General features: G+C 38.6%; 1 protein-coding gene across 3 annotated transcripts in view; it reads left to right on the forward strand.

Moving 5' to 3' along the window:
- The window catches only part of LOC134759352 (zinc finger protein 285-like), a 49,320-nt gene extending 31,823 nt beyond the window's left edge, over positions 1 to 17,497 (forward strand). For 2 of the 3 annotated variants that reach the window (XM_063712654.1, XM_063712655.1), the window contains exon 5: positions 16,532 to 17,497. In XM_063712654.1, coding sequence (XP_063568724.1) covers positions 16,532 to 16,638 — 107 coding nt within the window. In that variant the 3' untranslated portion in view covers positions 16,639 to 17,497. Of the gene's footprint in view, positions 1 to 63; positions 2,571 to 16,531 lie in introns of those variants that run through there. The other variant, XM_063712656.1, reaches the window with a different exon arrangement.
- Positions 17,498 to 19,674: the final 2,177 nt, after the last annotated feature.

Consider the following 19,674-nt stretch of genomic DNA (forward strand, 5'->3'; position numbering starts at 1 on the left):
AGTCACAAGTAAAAGGTAGTACGTGTGGTTCATTTTATTAATTTTTTTTAATTTCCCGAGAAGCCCCAGTTACCTGAAAGCTTCTGTGACCCTGGGAAGGGATCAGATTGAGGTGACCACAGGACCTGGAAAGTGAGGGAAGAAATCCTAGGAAAAAGATGTCAAGCAAAGAATTGCCCCTTATTCTACATTAAACTCTGCCCAAATTTCAGACTGACTGACACCCAGAATATATAAAGACTTGTACAATACAATATTAAAGAGCCCAACATCTCAATTATAATGGGCAAAATTTGAACAGTTACTTTACAAAGGAAGACATACAAATTGTTAATATAGCCCGTGCAGAAGTGTCACATTATTGCTCATCAGGAAAAAGCAAATGAAAACTGCAGACAGACACAACTACACAACCACCAGAATGGCAGATATTAAGAATACTGATAATAGGCCAGGCGCGGTGGCTGACAGTTATAATCCCAGTATTTTGGGAGGCCGAGGTGGGCGGATTATCCAAGATCAGGAGTTCGAGACCAGCCTGGCCAACATGGAGAAACCCTATCTCTACTAAAAATACAAAAATTAGCCAGGCATGGTGTCAGGTGCCTGTAATCCCAGCTACTCAGGAGGCTGAGGCAGGAGGATCGTTTGAACCCAGGAGGCAGAGGTTGCAGTGAGTCAAGATCACGTCACTGCCCTCCAGCCTGCATGACAAGAGTGAAACTCCGTCTCATAAAAGAAATACTAATAACAGCAAATGCTTATTAGGATTCAAAACAATCAGAAATTGCATATATTTTGGAAGACAGTGTAAAATTAATCTTTTGGGAGATTATCTGGTGTTTTCTTAAGCAGTTAAACTCATGAAGCAATTCAAAACACAGATATTTATTCCTGAGAAAAGAAAGCATATGCCCACAAAAAGACTTTTATAAGTATGCTGCAGGATCTTTATTCATGAAAATATTTAGACAATTAAAATGTAAGCAAGTTTCCAAAGACATATATTCATGCAATAGAACATCACTCAGTAATAAAAAGGATCAAATGACTGATATGTGCATCAACATGGATGGATCAGAAAAACACTATATTCAAAGAATTGTAATGCAGAAGAGTTCTTACCATATGGTTCCATATATTTCATATTCTAAAATTAGTAAAATTTATGGTGAAAAAGTGGAACAGTGGTTGCCACTGGGGGAAGGGGTTAGAGACTGACTGGTAAGTGTCATGAGGGAATCTGTCGGGTAATGCTAATGTTCTGATGGATAAGTAATAGGTAAGATAGCTAGATGGATGACTAAGACATAAATGTTGCTAATTATAGCATCTAAGCTGAGAATATATGGGTGACTACTGTATAATTCTTCCAACTCTTCTTTATGTCATAAAATTTCAGAGCTAAGTACAGTGGCTCCTGCCTATAATGCCAGCACTTTGGGAGGCCAAGGTGGGAGGATTACTTGAGGCCAGGAGTTAGAGACCAGCGTGGGCAACATAGTGGGACCCCACCTTAGCAAAAAAAAAAAAAAAAAAAATAGCCAGGTGTGGTTGGGCACACCTATAGTCCCAGCTACTTTGGAGGCTGAGGTGGGAAGATGGCTTGAGCCCAGGTGGTCAAGGCTGCAGTGAACTGTGGTCATGCCATTGCACTCTAGCCTAGGTGACAAGGTAAGACCCTGTTTCAAAAAAATATTTTTTAGTAAAATATTGAGAAAAACATTGTTTTGAGTGACAAATTTTAACAGTTTTATAACACAAGACATATATATGCGTCCGAAATTCCACACATTTTGCTAAAAAGACATACCAACAACAGGCACACATTAAACAGATCGACCTGGCTACTGATTCTACAGGAGAGGAAATGAGAGTGGGTAGTGGGGGATATAATGGAACAAATAAATAATAAATTTGTTTTTTTCTTTTTAATATGTATGCTCTCAAACATTCCCCTATTCAAATAAATATTTTTATGTTCACATTTTATTCAGTATTTCTATGTAAATAAACTAGGAAGATGGTCTGTGGAAGCTTTATCTGTGTTGTTGCCAAAGACCTGTAATATGTCTTGAAGAATATTTTCTAGAAAGAATTTAGAAGTGATTTGCAACTGAATCTTGTATGCCAAGAATAGTAGACATGAACAAAACATTCTCTGACCATAGAAGGATCAATCTTTTCATCTCAAAATCCTATAGATTATTTTTATATTTTGTTACTGCTTTTAATGTTGCAGACAATAATTAAAATGAAAAGCTTATTTTTTCATTCCTTTGAAATTGACTCAATTCTTTAGTCTTCCACCTTACCATTAAAAAAATTTCTCAATGTCTACAAGTGCATTTCTAGGAGTCTCTTCCTCCTTTTTCTCTTACTCTTCCTCCTCCTACTTCTCCTCCTACACACCCTGGCCTTCCACCCACGTCTCCTCCATCTTCTTCTCCTCCTTCCAATATGCGATTTTGCCCATTTGGATAAATTGTTTATTCTCTCTTAATGATTTATTTATTACAATCTGCTTCTTTTGCTAATCCTTATTTTTTCTCATTAGCTTATAAGATACACCTGATCAATATGTTCATATTCATTTTAGAGTTCCTTATTATTTTTAGCCCTTCCCTCTAAGTTCTGAATAAAGTTCTATGCCATATATTCAGTTTCTTTTGAAATATATCATTGATTTTTTAAAATAGACTTTATTTTAAGAGCTGCTTTAGGGTTACAGAAAAAATTGCAGAGAAAGTATTAATATTTCCCTTATACTCTCCTTTCCCCTGCCCAGTTTCTCCTATTGTTTGCATCTTGAATGTGTTTGGCATATTTGTTACAACTAATGAAACAATATCGATACATTATTATTAACTAAAGTCTGTGGTTGACATTAGGGCTTACTCTTTGTGTTGTACATTCCATGGGTTTTGACAAAGCATAACGTCCTTTATCCACCATACCATATCGTACAGAATAGTGTCACTGCTTAAAAATAACCTGTGCTCTACCAATTAATCTCCCTGAACCTCTAACAACCACTGATCACTTTACTGACCTTTAGTTTTGCCTTTTCCAGATTATCGTATGGTTGAATTACAGTATGTAGCTCTGACAGACTGGCTTCTTTCCATTAACAATATGAATTTATGGTTATTCTATGTGTTTTCATAACTTCATATCTCATTTATTTTTATGGCTGAATAATACTCTATTGTATTGATGTACCACAGTTTGTTGGTCATATATCATTGATTTTTACGGATTGAAATATCACTTACATTCAGAAAAGCGTCCAAACCGTAAATATACATGTGAAAGTATGAACATAAAATGAACAGCTGTATAATCATCACCCACAACCAAAAATGGAGCATGGTAGAATTGCACACACCCCACTCTCACAGCATCATGATGCTTTCTTCCCCATGAAAAGAAACCACTACCCTAAGTTTTAAGGTTCCCCTGCTTTTCTTTATATTTTTACTATTTAAGTGTCCAAAATCATCCTACTGATGAATTTTGCATGTCTAATGAACTTCGTACAAGTGGAATCACTCTGCATCTACTGGGTTTGTCTAGTTATTTTGCTCAACATATTTATGGGAGTCATCATGGTATTGCATGTACAGCTAAAGTTTGTTCAATGTCCTTGCTCTTACCTTGTGTAAGTAACAAAATATATTTATCCATACTGTCATCGATAGACATCTGGAGTATTCTCAGCATGTCATTGTGATAAATGATCCTGCTATGAACATTCTTATATGTGTATTTTGGTACACATTTCTTATGGATTAATACACTGAGTAGATTTAAGTGTCATAAGAAATGCTTTTCAAATTAGGCTCTACAATCCACCAGCCTTAGATTGTTGCATATAGTGGGAGGTATAAGTCAATTTCAGTTTTATTTCACAATACTCAATTTAACAGCAACATGTATTGAATATTTGCCCTGTTTCCATGTGGCTGCAGTGCCACATTTGTTGCAGATCTGAAGTCAACATGAGCATGCATATAAAATTCAAAAGATCTGCACATAAAATATTAAAATTAATTAGATTAGTTGGCAAGATTGCAGGATAAAGGAGCAAATGTGGTATTTAGTAGAAATGGTTGGAGTGGACATCATTATTTTGTTCCCCATCGTAGAGGAAATGTTTTCAGTATTTCACTATTCCTTCTGATATTTGTTGCCATTTTTGTAGATCTTTACTATTGCTTAGTTGCCTAAATTTTCTTATGACAACTGGGTGATTAAGTAAACTTTCTTTTTCTGTTTCTGATACGTAGGTCATGATGTGTTACCCTTTTATATATCGTTGGCAACATTTTGTTTAGGATTTTTGAAAGTATATTTATGACGAGATGGACCTGTCATTTCCTTTTTCTTTCTTTTTTCTTTTCTTTTTTTTTCTTGAGATGTAGTCTCACTCTGTCACCCAGGCTGGAGTGCAGTGGCACGATCTCAGCTCACTGCAATCTCCAACTCCCAGGTTCAACTGCCTCAGCCTCCCAAGTAGCTGGGAATACAGGCGCGTGCCTCCACATCTGGCTTTTTTTTTTTTGTATTTTTAGTAGAAATGGGGTTTCACTGTGTTAGCCAGAATGGTCTGAATCTCCTGATCTCATCATCTGCTCGCCTTAGCCCCCCAAAGTGCTGGGATTACAAGCATGAGCCACCGTGCCCAGCCAGACCTGTCATTTTCTATTCTAATGAAGCCTCTCACAAATTTTATCAGTCTTATTATAGTGGCCTCATAAAGTTAGTTGGAAAGTGCTTCCTATTTTGTTATTCTCAGGAATAATTTTGAGACTAACATGGTTTCTTCTTTAAATATTTGGTAGAATTCACTGATGACACCAGATTTCAATGCCATACTTTTTATCTATGGATTACTTAAAAGTAGTTTGATTAATTTCCAAACAAGTTTATAATTTAGGGTCCACTGAGAAAATAGAAACCTTACCAATTATTTGAAAAGAAAAATTAGCATATTGTAGAGTTGGTAGCTAGATTTCTGAAAGAGCAGAAAAAGAACTCTAGGCCAGATGCAGTGGCTCACGCCTGTAATCCCAGCACTTTGGGAGGTTGAGGTGGGTGGATCACGAGGTCAGGAGTTCAAGACCAGCTTGGCCAACATGGCGAAACCTCATCTCTACTGATAATACAAAAATTAGTTGGGCGTGGTGGTGCATGTCTGTAATCCCAGCTACTCGGGAGGCTGAGGCAGGAGAATTGCTTGGAGCCGAGATGCAGGGGTTTGCAGTGAGCTGAGATGGCACCACTGCACTTCAGCCCGGGGAACTGAGCAACACCCTGTCAAAAAAAAAAAAAAAAACTCTAATATATGATGGAAGTAACAACTGCAGGAAGTAGCAACTGCAGCAAGCAGCAACCACCTGAGGTCTGAGGAAACAAAGTAAAGAGACAGGAATTACTAAAACTTAGAAGGTTGGAGGAAGGTCATGCTCACCTGAAACTCAGACCTCTAAGGAGAGGCCAGTGTTCAGCTGGTTCTGCTGTCTCTGAGCTCAAAAACAGGGCCCTGCAGTTTTAGGACTTAGACATCTAATGATCAGTCTTTGGGAAGTTGTTTAATAATGTTTATAAAGGGCCAAGATGAAATAGGTATTTAAGTGTTAGAAAAACTGAAAATTAGGCAGTTGCTACAAGAAAAAGTACTGCTGGCTGACAGGCACAGGATATACTATATCTCCCTGCCCCCACCACCCCTATACGCTTCAGCTAATCGTTGCCGAACACAGGACCAGATTGGGGGTGTGGAGGTCGGGAAAGATTGGCTGCAGATTCCCCCATTCCAGCCCCATGAAGCAGAGTGAAGAATGGTGGGTTTGGAGTTGAGACAATATTTATTAAATGCACACATGAATCATTTAGTTGTATTTTTATTGATTTCTAGCCAAATTTCACTGTATTCGAAAACATAGTATTTCAGTATTTTGAAATCCCATATCATTTTACTCATTTGTACAAATCTTATGTGCGCTTGAAAAGATGTGCATTTTAGTTTTTGCTAGAATCTTTTGTTCCCCCAGCTTCATATAGGTGTCAAAAGCGCTGCAGATCTTCTAGGCTTTTCAGATCCTAGACTAGACCAGCATCCCCAGGAGAAAAGTAGCCCCAAATGCATGACGCTCCCAACCGTTTCTGAATTTTGGCCCACCATTTCTCCATTATCTTGTCGTTTGATGCCTTTTGACATTTAAAAAGTTTGCTCACCTTTCCTCTGCTAGATGTTTGTTCCAAATCACTCATTTTATTATTACTGGAAGTGGAAGTATACAAAGTATTATTCTGTCACTTTTATTTTCAAATTTTCCTTTCATTTTATCAAAAAAATCACCTATTATCAGACTGATCCTCTTTAATATGTAAACCGTATGGATTTTCAAAAACATTTCCTTGGAAAGGAGTTAAATAAAGAATCAAATAGTCTCATCTCTTAATAGTGTCTTAAGCCACTGAGCATTTTCACAGATTGGTCGTTATTTCTTTTTATTTTCCTCTTCCTTTTCTGGATTGAGTCAACCCATTTACCGTCCTCCCTGAATCATCCTCCATAAGACAACATACAATATTTGCTATATTAAGAGTAGGGTGAAAATAGGTGATAGATTTTTCTCAAAGAAGAAAAAAATTTCAAGGTTTTAGAAGGGACTTATCCCTTCCTATAATAATAACATTTTGTCTGTATCAGTACAGTCCTACTATTTGCCTTATGACTTGCATTTCGTCATCAGTAGTTAAAGCAGAGAAAACATGGGAACCACTTGCTGTTTCTGCTTATGGCCTCATCAATGGTTGCATCTGTTTTTTTTGTGGATTATTGGCATCTACGTTCTTGTTAATGTTGCAACAAACACATTACGGTAGGTAGCAGCAGCACTATCCGTTTCAGACGCGTCCACACCAAAATGGAATAAAAAAGCAATCCAGTCAAAGAAAGGTTGAGATCCTGTATTCCTCAAATTCGGTGTCCAGTACAAATCAGCCCAATTTCCTTTAAGTGCCTGCATTTTTAGAACACACATCACTTCCATTCTGTAATTCTTTTTTTTTCTTCCTGTATTGCAAGCTTCTCTGTTCTCTCCTTTATGGGATATTTTCTTGGTAGGTAGGTAGGAAGGTAGGTAAAGTCCGCTTTGGTTGAGTTTATTTGGGTTTGTGTAGCGTTTGAAGAAAAATAAATTCAAACTCTAGGGGGAAGCCAGTAGAGCTGGACTAGCAGTATAAAATTAGAGGGCTAACCAAAAGAGAATATTGACTATACAAATACTGACTATCCAAACGAGAAAGAGATGATTGAAGGGGAAGTGCTGCCCTGCAAGAAATTCCGGGAATTGTCCAGAAGATCCACAGGGTCAGAGACACAAGAGCCAGGAAAGGCGCCTTTCATGCACGGTCCTCTGGGGAAAACAGAAAAATATATATAGGAGCTCTCTGTCTTTGGAAGCATTTCGATTCCAGGAAGGAGGAGTTAAGGAATTCCTTTGGGACTGGCACACGTGAAATATGATCCAGGCTCTCAGGTTGGCACCAGGAACTTGCGTCCTAGGTAGGCAGAGAAGTGGAGCGTTTTCCTAGGAATTCTGGGAAGTGTAGTTTGGGAGAACCGTGTAGTCGGGTAACTTCCGCTCTAGGAGGCTGAGGCCGTCTCCCTTATCCCGTCGGGAATTCTGGGAAGCGTAGTCCAGGAGGTCTCTGTAGGCAGAGCCACTTCCGCCCAAGATACGCTAGGGCACGTCCTTCTTTCCTCCCAGAAAGGTGACGCTTCCCGCTCTGCGTCCTGCTCCTTCCGTCCATACTGATATTCGTTTTGCTGGGGACCAGTAGCAACTGGACAGTAGCTCTACGGGAGGAGAATCCACTTGCGGCGAAGGGTGGGATTTGTTTTCTTGAATGAGCCTTCTCCATTGTGGGGCAGCTGGCGCATCCCCACTTAGAGCCAGGGGTCCAGGATCCTACATCACAGGGACTGGGGATCTCCTGGGTTCTGTACTCCCCCAGCCGTTTCCCCTGATCATCAGCCAGCTCTGCCATTTCCTAGCAGTATAATAAAAGGCGAGTATCTTAATCTCTCTGCCTATGTTTCTTTTTCTTTAAAATGGTGCTAGTATCTATCTAATGGAGTTCTTTTGAGAGTTAAATAAAAAGACTTGGAACAGAACCTGACAGGTGGTAGAAGATGTGCCTCTTGTTACTAGCACTTTTTAATTTTCTGAGAAGGACTCAGTTCCCTGAAAGCTTCTGTTAACCCAGGATGGGGTCAGAGCTCCAGCGGCAGAGTATCCCTGACCCTTTTCTGATCACTGAGAGATTTTTCTTTAGGAGAGGATTACTCCGGGCTGTCTGGGCAGTCCACTGTAATTCATGCAGGAGTTCTGATTTCTTCCATCCTCCTTTCCTTCTTTAGCCTTGACTTCTTGAAAAAGGCTGCAGGGAGAAGGAGGGAATGACCCTTTGGCACTTGGCACTGGAGTCTCACCTGAGTAGTACTTATCATCCTTTTTTCCCAAGGGAGACGATATTTCCTTCATTCATTAGCAAATTCTGCTCGAAGATGCCGTGATATTTGTTCAATAAATGCAGAAACGGATGAGGGAGTACTTGGGCATGAGTAATAAAGATAGTATTTAAACATTGAGTGCTGATCATTCTAAGAGTTTGATATGAATTAACATATTTAATCCTCACAAGAGCCCTTTGAGGCTGGGTTGGGTGCCACCATTCCCATCTTAAAGATAAGCAAAGAGACAAAAGGCATAGGTGGTTTATCTTTAGGTCACCCAGGTGGTAAGAGCCTGAGCTGGGATTTGAATTCAGATAGTTTCCATCCATTGCCTTAGTTCTTGATGTGTTTAGTGTCAGCTTCAGAAGACATGTTTGGATTTTCCTAGAGGACCGTAAAAGAGAGGTTAATGAGCTTTGAATTTTTGATTTTTTTTAGTTATCTGTAATTTAATTTTATTTGAAATATTTACAGTTCATATTCTGATTATATAAATGATTGCATATTGTAAAAGTTTAAGAAAGTATAGAAAGTGTAAAATAAAAAATTTAATTATGCTAACCAGAAGATATAACAATAACAATATTAATTCAATGTTTTCCTCTTTCAGTAGACTTCTTTTTGGATTTTTACCTATGTTTAACCAAATAGGCTTCATAGCTTTTATTTTTCCCTTAAGTTTTTACTATGGAAATTTATAAGCATAGCCAAATGTAATATGACTAAAATAATTCTGTGGAAGCATCACCCAGCTTCAACCTTCGTTAACATTTTCCAGTCTCGGATCAACTCTCTGCCCCTTTTTTTTTGTTTCAGTATTTTAAACCAAATCTCTAAAATTGACTTAGAATAATATTGTTTGATTGATTGTCATAATTGTCAAACACTGATGATCATAAATTGCTTATATCCAAGACCATGAAAGGGAAATGCCAGCAGCTACTCTAAGGTTTTCATTCGTTGCAGCTTACAGAATGGTCCTTACTTGAGGACGTTAGGGGACACAAGAGAGTTGTACCTTCGAGAAGGATGGTGATGAATTTTGGGTTCCAGCATAGAGTTTGCCTTGCCTAGTCTTATAGCTCTTTGTTTCTTATTTCTCTTTATCTAAATCCGTACACTGAAAGTTCTTCTATTTCTGGGATCATGTCATATTTTTCTCTATGTGTCCAGCACATCGTACAAAGTTGTTAAGTGTTTATGGTTAGAGTAGCTACTCAACAGACAGATGACATCAAGGATTTGCAGTGTAGAATTGGAATTAAGTATCAAAATAGAATAGAAATAACCCCTGGATATATTCCTTAATCTCACTTAATATTGGTAGGTTATATAATCCACCAACTATTTCAAATTATTGAAGAGTTGAAGAGCAATGATTGGTTATGTTTTGATAATCTAAAAAAAATTCCTAAGAAACAAATTGTTAGAAATGATAACAACATTGATAGACCATGCCTTATAACTGAGATTATGTTTCCAGGATTTTAAAACAGGTTTTTAAAAAATGTTTCTACAGTGAAATTGACTATTTTGTTATTTTTGGGGTACAGTTTTATTACAACACAGGCATAGTTTGTGTAACAACTACCGTAGTCAGAAAAAGAACATTTCCATCACCCCAAAAACTCCGCTCATGTCTTCCCTCATAATTACCCCTCACCATACCTGTAACCACTGGCAACTACCATAAGCACTAAAACTCTATAGCTTTGTCTTTTTGAGAATGTCATATAAATGGACTGATGCTATATGTAACATTTGAGACCGGATTCTTTTACTCAGCAAATTGCTCTCGACGTTCATCCAAGTTGTTATTCTTATCAATACTTCATTTCTGTTTACTTCTGGTTAACAGAAGTATCCACTTTATGGATATATCACAGGTCATCTATTCACTGGTTGACAGACATTTTCCCCCACTTTTTGGCATTTATGAATAGAGCTGATATAAACATTCATGTATAGATTTTGTGCTTATTTCTGTAGGATACGAAGCCAGGAGTGGGGTTACTGGGTCATATGGGAAATGCATGGTTAACTTTATAAGAAACTGCCTATCTGTACCATTTTGCATTCTCACTAATGATGTAGAAAGTTCCAGTATATTTACATCTTCATCAGCACTTAGTATTTTCCTTATTTTTTTTAGCCATTCTAAGCATTGTAAGTTTAATTTACATTTCCCTAATAGCTAAAGGTGTTCAGCAGATATTACTTTTTTGTTGTTGTTTCTTTGTCATCCTTATATCTTCTTTGCGGAAGTGTCTGTATGCATGCTTTGCCCAGTTTTACATTGGGTTATATTTTTCCTATTGTTGATTTTTGAGAGCTATTTATATATTCTGCATGTAAGTCCTTTGTTGGATGTGTGATTTGCAAATATTTCTTCTCAGCCTGCAGCTTCTCTTTTCATTCTCTTAATAGTGTCTTTTGCAGAACAAAATTTCTAATTTTAATGACATCTGATTTATCAATGTTATCTTTTTTGGATTGTGCTTTTGATGTCATATCTAAGAAGTCTGCCTAGCCCTAGGTCATGAAGATTTTCTCTTGCTCTAGCAGTTTTATGGTTTTACACTTAAATCTGTGATCCATTGTGAGTTAACATTTTAATAATATGTGATGGTTACGTTGGGGTTTATTTCTTTACATATGAATGACCAACCATTCCAACACCACTTATTTGGGTTTATTTTTGTACCATGTTCTGCTAAATTGATCTATGTGTGTATATCTTCACCATTACCAAGATAGCATATTTACTGTAGCTTGATAGTAAATCTTAAGACAGGAAAGTTTGATTCCTCCAAATTTATTCATTTTTCCAAAATTGTTCTTAGCTATTCTGGTTCCTTTGCCTTTCCATATGCATTTTAGAATTGGCTTATTTATATCTACCAAAAATTCAGCTGGTATTTTCATTGACATTATGTTAAATCAGTAGATCTGTCTTTATCAAATTGAGTTTTCCAGTTCATTAGTATAACAAGTCCCTTCATATAAGTGTTCTTTAGTTTCTTCCATTAGTGTTTCATGATTTTCTGCATACAGATCTATACATGTTTTGTTTAGACATATGCCCAAGTATAATCAGCCAACTGATCTTCGACAAAGTAAACAAAAACATAAAGTGGGGAAAGGACACCATTTTCAACACATGATGTCGGGATAATTGGCGAGCCACATGTAGGGGAATAAAACTGGATTCTCATCTCTCACCTTATACAAAAATCTACTCAAGATGGATTAAGAACTTAAACCTAATTCCTGAATTATAAAAATTCTAGAAGATAACACTGGATAAACCCTTCTAGACATTGGCATAGGCAAGGATTTCATGACCAAGAACCCAAATGCAAATGCAATAAAAACAAAGATAATTAGCTGGGACTTAATTAAACTAAAGAGCTTTTGCATGGCAAAGGGAACAGTCAGCAGAGTAAATAGACAACCTACAGAGTGGGACCCCTGACCCTGACCCTGACCCCTAACCCCTGACACTAACCCTAACCCCTAACCCTGACCCTAACCCCTAACCCTTAACCCTAACCCCTAACCCTAACCCCTAACCACAACCCTCACCTTCACCCTAACCCAACACTAACTCCTAATCCTTAACCCCTAAACTCTCTTAACCCCTAAATCTAAACATTAACTCCCAACCCCTAACTCTGACCCCAACTCCTATCTCCAACCCCTAACCCTAAACTTGACCCCTAACCCCTAACCCTAACACCAACCTTAACCCTAGGTTCGTTACTATGTTTGTATTGACTATGTCAATGTCGATTATTATAATTGCTGTCTTAGGACTGCACGGCAGCGAGGGGATTGCAGGTCTTATATTAATATTTTTGTATTGAGGCAGTGCATTAGCATTACAGGTGCTTGTTACATGAGAAATGGGGGTGTCACATTTTGGGTGTCATGTCTGCATTAGGAATGCTGCATTTGTCTTCAGAGGCAGCGGTGTGGATCTCGCACTGCGGCGGCCTTGCTTTGTCTGGGGAGAACCTCGGTGGGAAGGATTCAGAGGGGCTTTTGGTTTCCCGTTTTCCACACTGAACCCTTCTAACTGGTCTCTGACCCTGATTATTCAGGGCTGCAAACAAGAAGAATTTTATTCACCGTCGATACGGCCCAGAGTTGTCCCAAAGCGAGGCAGTGCCCCCAAGGTCTGTGCTGAGCAGAACGCAGCTCCGCCCTCGCGGTGCCCCCGGCCCGCCCGCCCGGGTCTGTGCTGAGGAGAACACTGCTCCTCCTTCGCTGTATCTCCGAAGTCTGTGCAGAGAACTCAGCTCCGCCCTCACGATGCTCTTCAGGTCTGTGCTGAGCAGAACGCAGCTCCGCCCTCGCGGTGCCCCACGCTCGCCCGCCCAGATCTGTGCTGAAGAGAACACTGCTCCTCCTTCGCTGTATCTCCGAAGTCTGTGCAGAGAACTCAGCTCCGCCCTCACGATGCTCTTCAGGTCTGTGCTGAGGAGAACCCAGCTCCGCCCTCGCAAAGGCCCAGCGCCGGCGCAGGCGCAGGGAGGAGCCCAGCAGCGGGGCAGGTGGCACCACCAGGGGGGTCCTCAGGCCTGGAGCTTACGCATTCCAGAGGCCACCCAGACCATTCCCCGCCGCCTGGGCGCCCAAGCTGCAGTCGCTCTCTGTGTGCAGGCAGCAGCTGCCTGACAACCCCCGAGCCCCCTCGCGCTCCCAGCATCGCAGAACCAGGGCCAGGTGTCCCAGGGGCTGTGGCCAAACCAGGCATTTTGCCCGGCGGCAGCGACTGCACAGGAGCGAGTACTGAGAACCCGCCGCTCAACTCCGCATGGGGTGAGTGCCGAGTGCCCGTGCCAGCGGCCCCGATCTCCCTCAGGTGGAGGAGTGGGCGGGAGGCACGGCGTGGGGGCCCTCAGGCTGGGCGCGCTGGCGATCAAAATTAGATTTTGATTAAATCTAATTTACATGTATTTTATTTTGTTATCTGTGCTTTTCTGTCATATTTCAAAATACACTTAAAACTCAGAGGTCATAAAGGTTTACCTTGTGTTTTCTTCTAAGAGTTACATATTTTTTGTCCTTAAATTTAAGTCTTTTATTAATTTAAAATTAATTTTTGTGTATACTGCAAGGTAGGGGTCTAACTTCTCTCTTGTGCACTGACATCCAGCTGTTGAAGAGACTGTTCTTTCCTCCCTTGACTAGACTTGGCCACCTTGTTGAACAGTCATTGACCGTATATGTGAGCACTAATTTGTAGGATCTCAAATCTGTTCTATTCTATTGGTCTAAAAGTTTATTGGTCTTATGCCAGTACCACACTCTCTTAACTACTGTAGATTTGTAGTAGGCTGTGAAACTGAAAAATGTGAGTTTTCCAATATTCTTTTTCAAGACTGTTTTGTCTGTCAGATCCTTTGAGTTTTTGCATGATTTTAGAATAAGTTCCTCTGTTTCTGCAAAAATGCCTTTGGAATTTTGATGGTACTGCATTGAATCTGTAGATTACTTTAGATGGTATTGTCATCTTAACAATATTGTCTTACAACCCATGAACGCAGAATGTCTTTCCAGTTATTTCCACTTTCTTTAGTTTTTTTCAGCAAAGTTTTGTGTATACCATCATGGTTAGATTTATGCCTGAATAACTTATTCTTTGATGCTATTATAAATGGAATTTTTAAAAATGTTTTCATAGTTCTTTACAACTATACAGAAATATAGCTCCTTTGCCTATGTTTGTTTTGGATCCTGCCTCTTTTATTAGTTATAAATGGTTTTGTGTTTTGTTTGGAGCTTTATACACATATTATCATGTGTAGATATAATTTTACTCCTATTTTTTATTTCTAATTTAGATGCTTTTTATTTCTTTGTCTTGCCTAATTGCTCTGGCTAGAACTGCCAGTGCTGCGTTGAATACAAGTGGCAAATACAGCATCCTTGTCTTGTTCTAGATGTTAGGAAAACAGCTTTCAGTGTTTCATCATTGATCATGATATTAACTGTTGGTTTTTTATACATCCCATTGTCATGTTGCAGAAGTTCCCTTCTATGCCTAGTTTATTGAGTATTTTTATTATAGAAAGGTGTTATATGTCATCAACATTTTCTCTGCATCAGTTGAAATAATCACGTGCTTATTCATTTTACTGTGACAGTGTATTACACTGATTGATTTTTTTTTGTTGAGCTACCCTTGCATTTTGGGGATAAATCTCACAGGGTGATAGTTTACAATCCTTTGATTATACAATATTGCTGCTAGTATTTTGCTAGTATTGCTAGTATTTTGCTGAGATTTTTGCTTATATATTCATAAGGGATATAATGCTGTAGTTCTCTCTTTTGTGCTCTCTTTGACTTTGGTATAAGGATAATGCTTTTATCAAAAAATGAATTAGCAAGTATTCCTTCTTCATATATTTTGTCAGAAGAGTTTGAGAAGAAATGGTATTAATTCTTCTTTAAATGTTAGGTTGACTCGACAGTTAATGCAGCTATTTGGTCATAAATGTTTCTTTGTTAAATCGCTTTCAAGTACGAATTCAATCTCCTAGGTTATAGGTCTATTCAGATTTTCTCTTTCTTCTTGAGCCACTTTGGTAGTTTGTGTCTTTCTAGCGATTCATCCGTTTCATCCAGGGCCCCTAATTTGTTGTTAGACAGTTGTTCACAGTATACTCCTGTAATCCTTTTCTATTTCTGTAAAGTTGGTAGTAATGGCTCAGGTTTCATTTATAATTTTAATAATTAGTCTTCCATATTTTACTCAGTCAATATAGTGAAAGGCTTGATCTTTCAAAGAATCTTTTTTGGGTCAAATAATTGTATAACTTCTGTGTATTGATTTATGTATTCCCCTATAATTTCTCCCTCTCTAAAATGGAAAATCAACTGTAATTCAACTGCTTTGCATGCAGTTTCTCAGGACTCCTTAAACCTGCGATTCCCTGGGCCACAGTCATTCATATAAGCTCAAAATAATCCTCTTTAAAATCCCTCAAAGAGTTTGGTTTCTCTTCTAAAATATTGTAATGTAAATTATATGTAAATCATGGTGGTTGGCATTTTTCCACGCATGAGTAAGTTGTCTCACAGTGACCAAACGCAACTTGCAGAAAATAACTTGATATTATCTTCAAAATAATAGCAATCTCACTTCAGATGTTCTTTATCCAACATAGATTTAATACCTAAGAGATAACCTATAACATAAAGATTCATTAATTATGTCATCTTCTCCACCATTATCCATGATGATCACATACTTTGGAATTTATTCTATGGAGAATAGCCTAAAGTGAAGTCATAATAATGATCACATTGATATGCATTATCTGTCCTTTCCTTTTTTATTTTTTATTTTTGAGACGGAGTCTTGCTCTTGTTGCCCAGGCTGGAGTGCAACGGTGTGATCTCAGCTCAGTGTAACCTCTGCCTCTGGTGTTCAAGTGATTCGCCTGCCTAAGCCTCTCAAGCACCTGGGATTGCAGGTGCACACCACCATACCTGGCTAATTTTTATATTTTTAGTAGAGACGTTGTTTTGCATGTTGGCCAGGCTGGTCTCGAATGCGTTATGTGTCTTCTGAGAGTGGTCAGGGGATTCATTCTAGCTTAATTGTCACTTCTTACAGTGAGTGCTGAGGTTTGTATTCAGATTTTACATTTCGAATGTATTCATTAGGAGCTGATTACACTCGTTTACACTCTGACCAAACTATATGAATTCTATAAATTTTAATTCTATATGACTTCTCCAGGTACATATCATATTTTCCAAGACCCATGATTATTTTCATGGTGGAGCTACAAGATTCAGCAAATAGTCATATAGAATATACTTAAGTTCAAGATTGTGATAAAAGTAATAATTTTCTATTATGATATCTGCATACTTGCATGCAATATGTGTATGCAATACTTTAAATGTAAATACACTAAATTTTATCTATTATTTATCTGAAGCTCAAATTTAACTGTATCTTTTGTTATCTCTCAACTCCAGTCCATGGGAACCGTGGTGTTCTTCTGTCCAAGATTAGCTCCAACTACCTCCAGGGATCCATTGGAGAAAGACACCAGTTTTTGAGCCAACTACTACAATTCTTATAATGTGGACACCATTGTGTCTTAAAGTAAATTTTTTTCTTACTATTCTTGTATCCAAAATGACAGTAAAACACAAACAATATGACTGTGTTGATACGTGTTGGTGGCACCTATTAATTATTTGGTTCTGGCACTGAAGATAAATAGGTGTATTTATGAGATTAATCTTTTAGCTCGAGAATAACAACCACTTAATAAAATATAAAATTTTCCTTTTCTAAACTCAAATTTAGATTAAATTTTTTTTTCAAGGTGATGGATTAGAGACTTTAAGCATGCTTCAGCCACATGGACATAGCACAGTAGTGCATAAATGTCAACTCTCTGAGCTTTAATTTAAGAAGTAGAATAGGAATCCACCAGAATCATGAAGGAGATGCCAGATCCCGGGAAGGAGAATGGAGGCAAACTGCCCCCATGATGACATCCAACTAATAAAAGTGAGTGAAGTACCAGTAAGTAAAATATATTTTAATATATTCTAAATATGTATGCAATATATATATTCTAAATATAAATGCAGCCAACATTGGAGCACACAGATTGGAACACACCTCAATGACAGTGTTAGACTGATCATTGATGCACAAAACTAATAAAGAAATTCTGCGTTTAAATTCAATGCTTGACCATTTGGAATTACAATACACTTCACTCATCAACCACAGAACATATACTGGAGTATCATCTGCGTGTAGATGGGTATACTGCTCAAAGCGATTTACAGATTCAATGCTTTTCCTATCCAACTACTAATGTCATTTTTCACAAAATAGAAACCATCTAAAATTTATATGGAACCTAAAAGGAGTCTGAATAGCCAAGCCAAAGCAATACTCAGGCTAGAGACCTCATATTACATGACTTCAAACTATAATGGAAGACTATGGTAATAAAAACAACATGGTACTGTTAGAAAAACAGACACATAGACCAATGGAACAGACTAGAGTACTAGAAACTAAGTCCACATGCCTGCCACCATCACATCGTTAACAAAGTTGATAAAAGCAAGCAATGGGAAAAAGACGTTTTATTTAATAAATAATGAGGGGATAACTGGCTAGTCATAAGCAGAAGAATAAAACTAGACCCCCATATTTCACCAAATACAAAAATTAACTTGAGATGGATTAAAGAGTTAAATGTAAAATCTCAAGCTATAAAACACCTAGGAAATATTTTTCTTGATAATGGCCTTGGCAAATAATTTATGGCTAAGTCCTCAAAAGCAATTGCACCTAAAACAAAAATTACAAGTGGGATTTAATTAAACTGAAAAACTTTTCCACAACATGAGAAACTATCAAGGTAGTAAAGAGATAACCCACAGAATGAAAGAAAATATTCACAAACTACTCATCTAACATAGGTTTATTATTCAGAACCTATAAGGAACTTAACAAATCAACAAGCAAGCAGCAAGTAACTCCATTAAAAAGTGGGCAACAGGACATGAACAGACACTTCTCAAAGAAGACATACACACAAGCACCCAACAAACTTATGTAAAAGTGCTCATCATCACTATTTATTAGAGAAATGCAAATCAAAACCGAAATGAAATACCATTTCACACCAGTCAGAATTTTTTTGAAAAGTCAAAAGAAAAAAAAGTCAAAAGTCATATCAGTGACGATTTAGAGAATAGAGAACACTTATACAGTTTCTGAAGGAATGTAAATTAGTTCAGCCACTGTGGAAAGCAGGTTGGGGATATCTTAAAGAACTGAGAGTTGAACTACCACTCAACCCAGTAACCCCATTACTGGGTATATACCCGAAAGAAAATAAATATCCTACCAAAAAGACACATGTAGCCATATTTTTATCACAGCAGTATTCACAATCACAAAGACATAGACTTAACCCAGTCGTCCATCAGTGGTGGTCTGGATAAAGACTCATGGAATACTATACAGCCATAAAAAACTCAAAATTATGCCATTTGAAACAACATGGATGCATTGTTTCCAGCAAACTTATGCAAAAGCAAAAAAACAAAAAACAAAAAACCGCATGTTCTCTCTCATAAGTGGGAGCTAAATGCTGGGTACAGATGATCATAATACAGAGGAGCAGGAGGGGCCGGGACTGGTGGCTCACGCCTGTAATCCCAACACTTTGGGAGGCCAAGGTGAGCGGATCACCCGAGGTCAGGAGTTTGAGACCAGGCTGGCCAACGTGGTGAAACCCCACCTCTAATGGAAACACAAAAATTAACCGGGCATCGTGGCTGGAGCCTGTAATCCCAGCTACTCGCGGGTCTGAGGTGGAGAGTCACTTGAGCCCGGGGGGCGGAGGTTGTAGTGAGCCAAGATCGCGTCACATCACTCCAGCCTGGGCGACGGAAAAAAACTCTGTCTCAAAAACAAACAAACAAACAAACAAATAAAAAACAAAGAGGGAGGAGGGAGGGAATGCAGATTGATTAAAACTACCGATTGGTTAGTGTCCTCTCTACCTCGGTAATGAATTCATTCATTTAATTCATAATTCATTCATTCAATTCATAATTCCGTTCCCCCTGAGAAAAAAAATATTCACTTGTCATTAAAATCTCTCTGCATCTTACTGATTTCAGATAGAAGTTAAATTTCACCTTAATAATAGAAACAAAAGAACTACTTAAACTGAAAAAACTAATAAACGTTTGCTCAAATTTACTGACAGAGTCATGGGTACTTCATAATGTAACATTCTACCAGTTTTAAGTAAAATAAATAAGGAAACAATCTTATTTCCATCGCCTACCGGGAGGGACGTGCCCCCGCTCCCAGGTGAGTGGGACCCTGCGCTCTGGGAGGGTTGCGCAGCGGACTCTGACACCTCTTGTTGGCAGCGTCGCCGTTGCAGGCACAGGGCAGGCATTGGGGGGCAGGCAGCGGGCCAGGCCCAGGCGACTCCTTTGCCAGGGGCTGGGCAGGTGCGGAGAGGGGCGGAGCTGTGCTGCCCTGGGTGAGGGAGCTTCGCGGTCTGGATGGTTCGCCACCCCTGCCCCAGGAGGGCGCTGCAGGAGCTGGGTGGGGAAGCGGAGGG

This window comes from Pongo abelii, chromosome 11, assembly GCF_028885655.2.
Source record: "Pongo abelii isolate AG06213 chromosome 11, NHGRI_mPonAbe1-v2.0_pri, whole genome shotgun sequence".
In the NCBI taxonomy this organism is placed as follows: Eukaryota; Metazoa; Chordata; class Mammalia; order Primates; family Hominidae; genus Pongo; species Pongo abelii.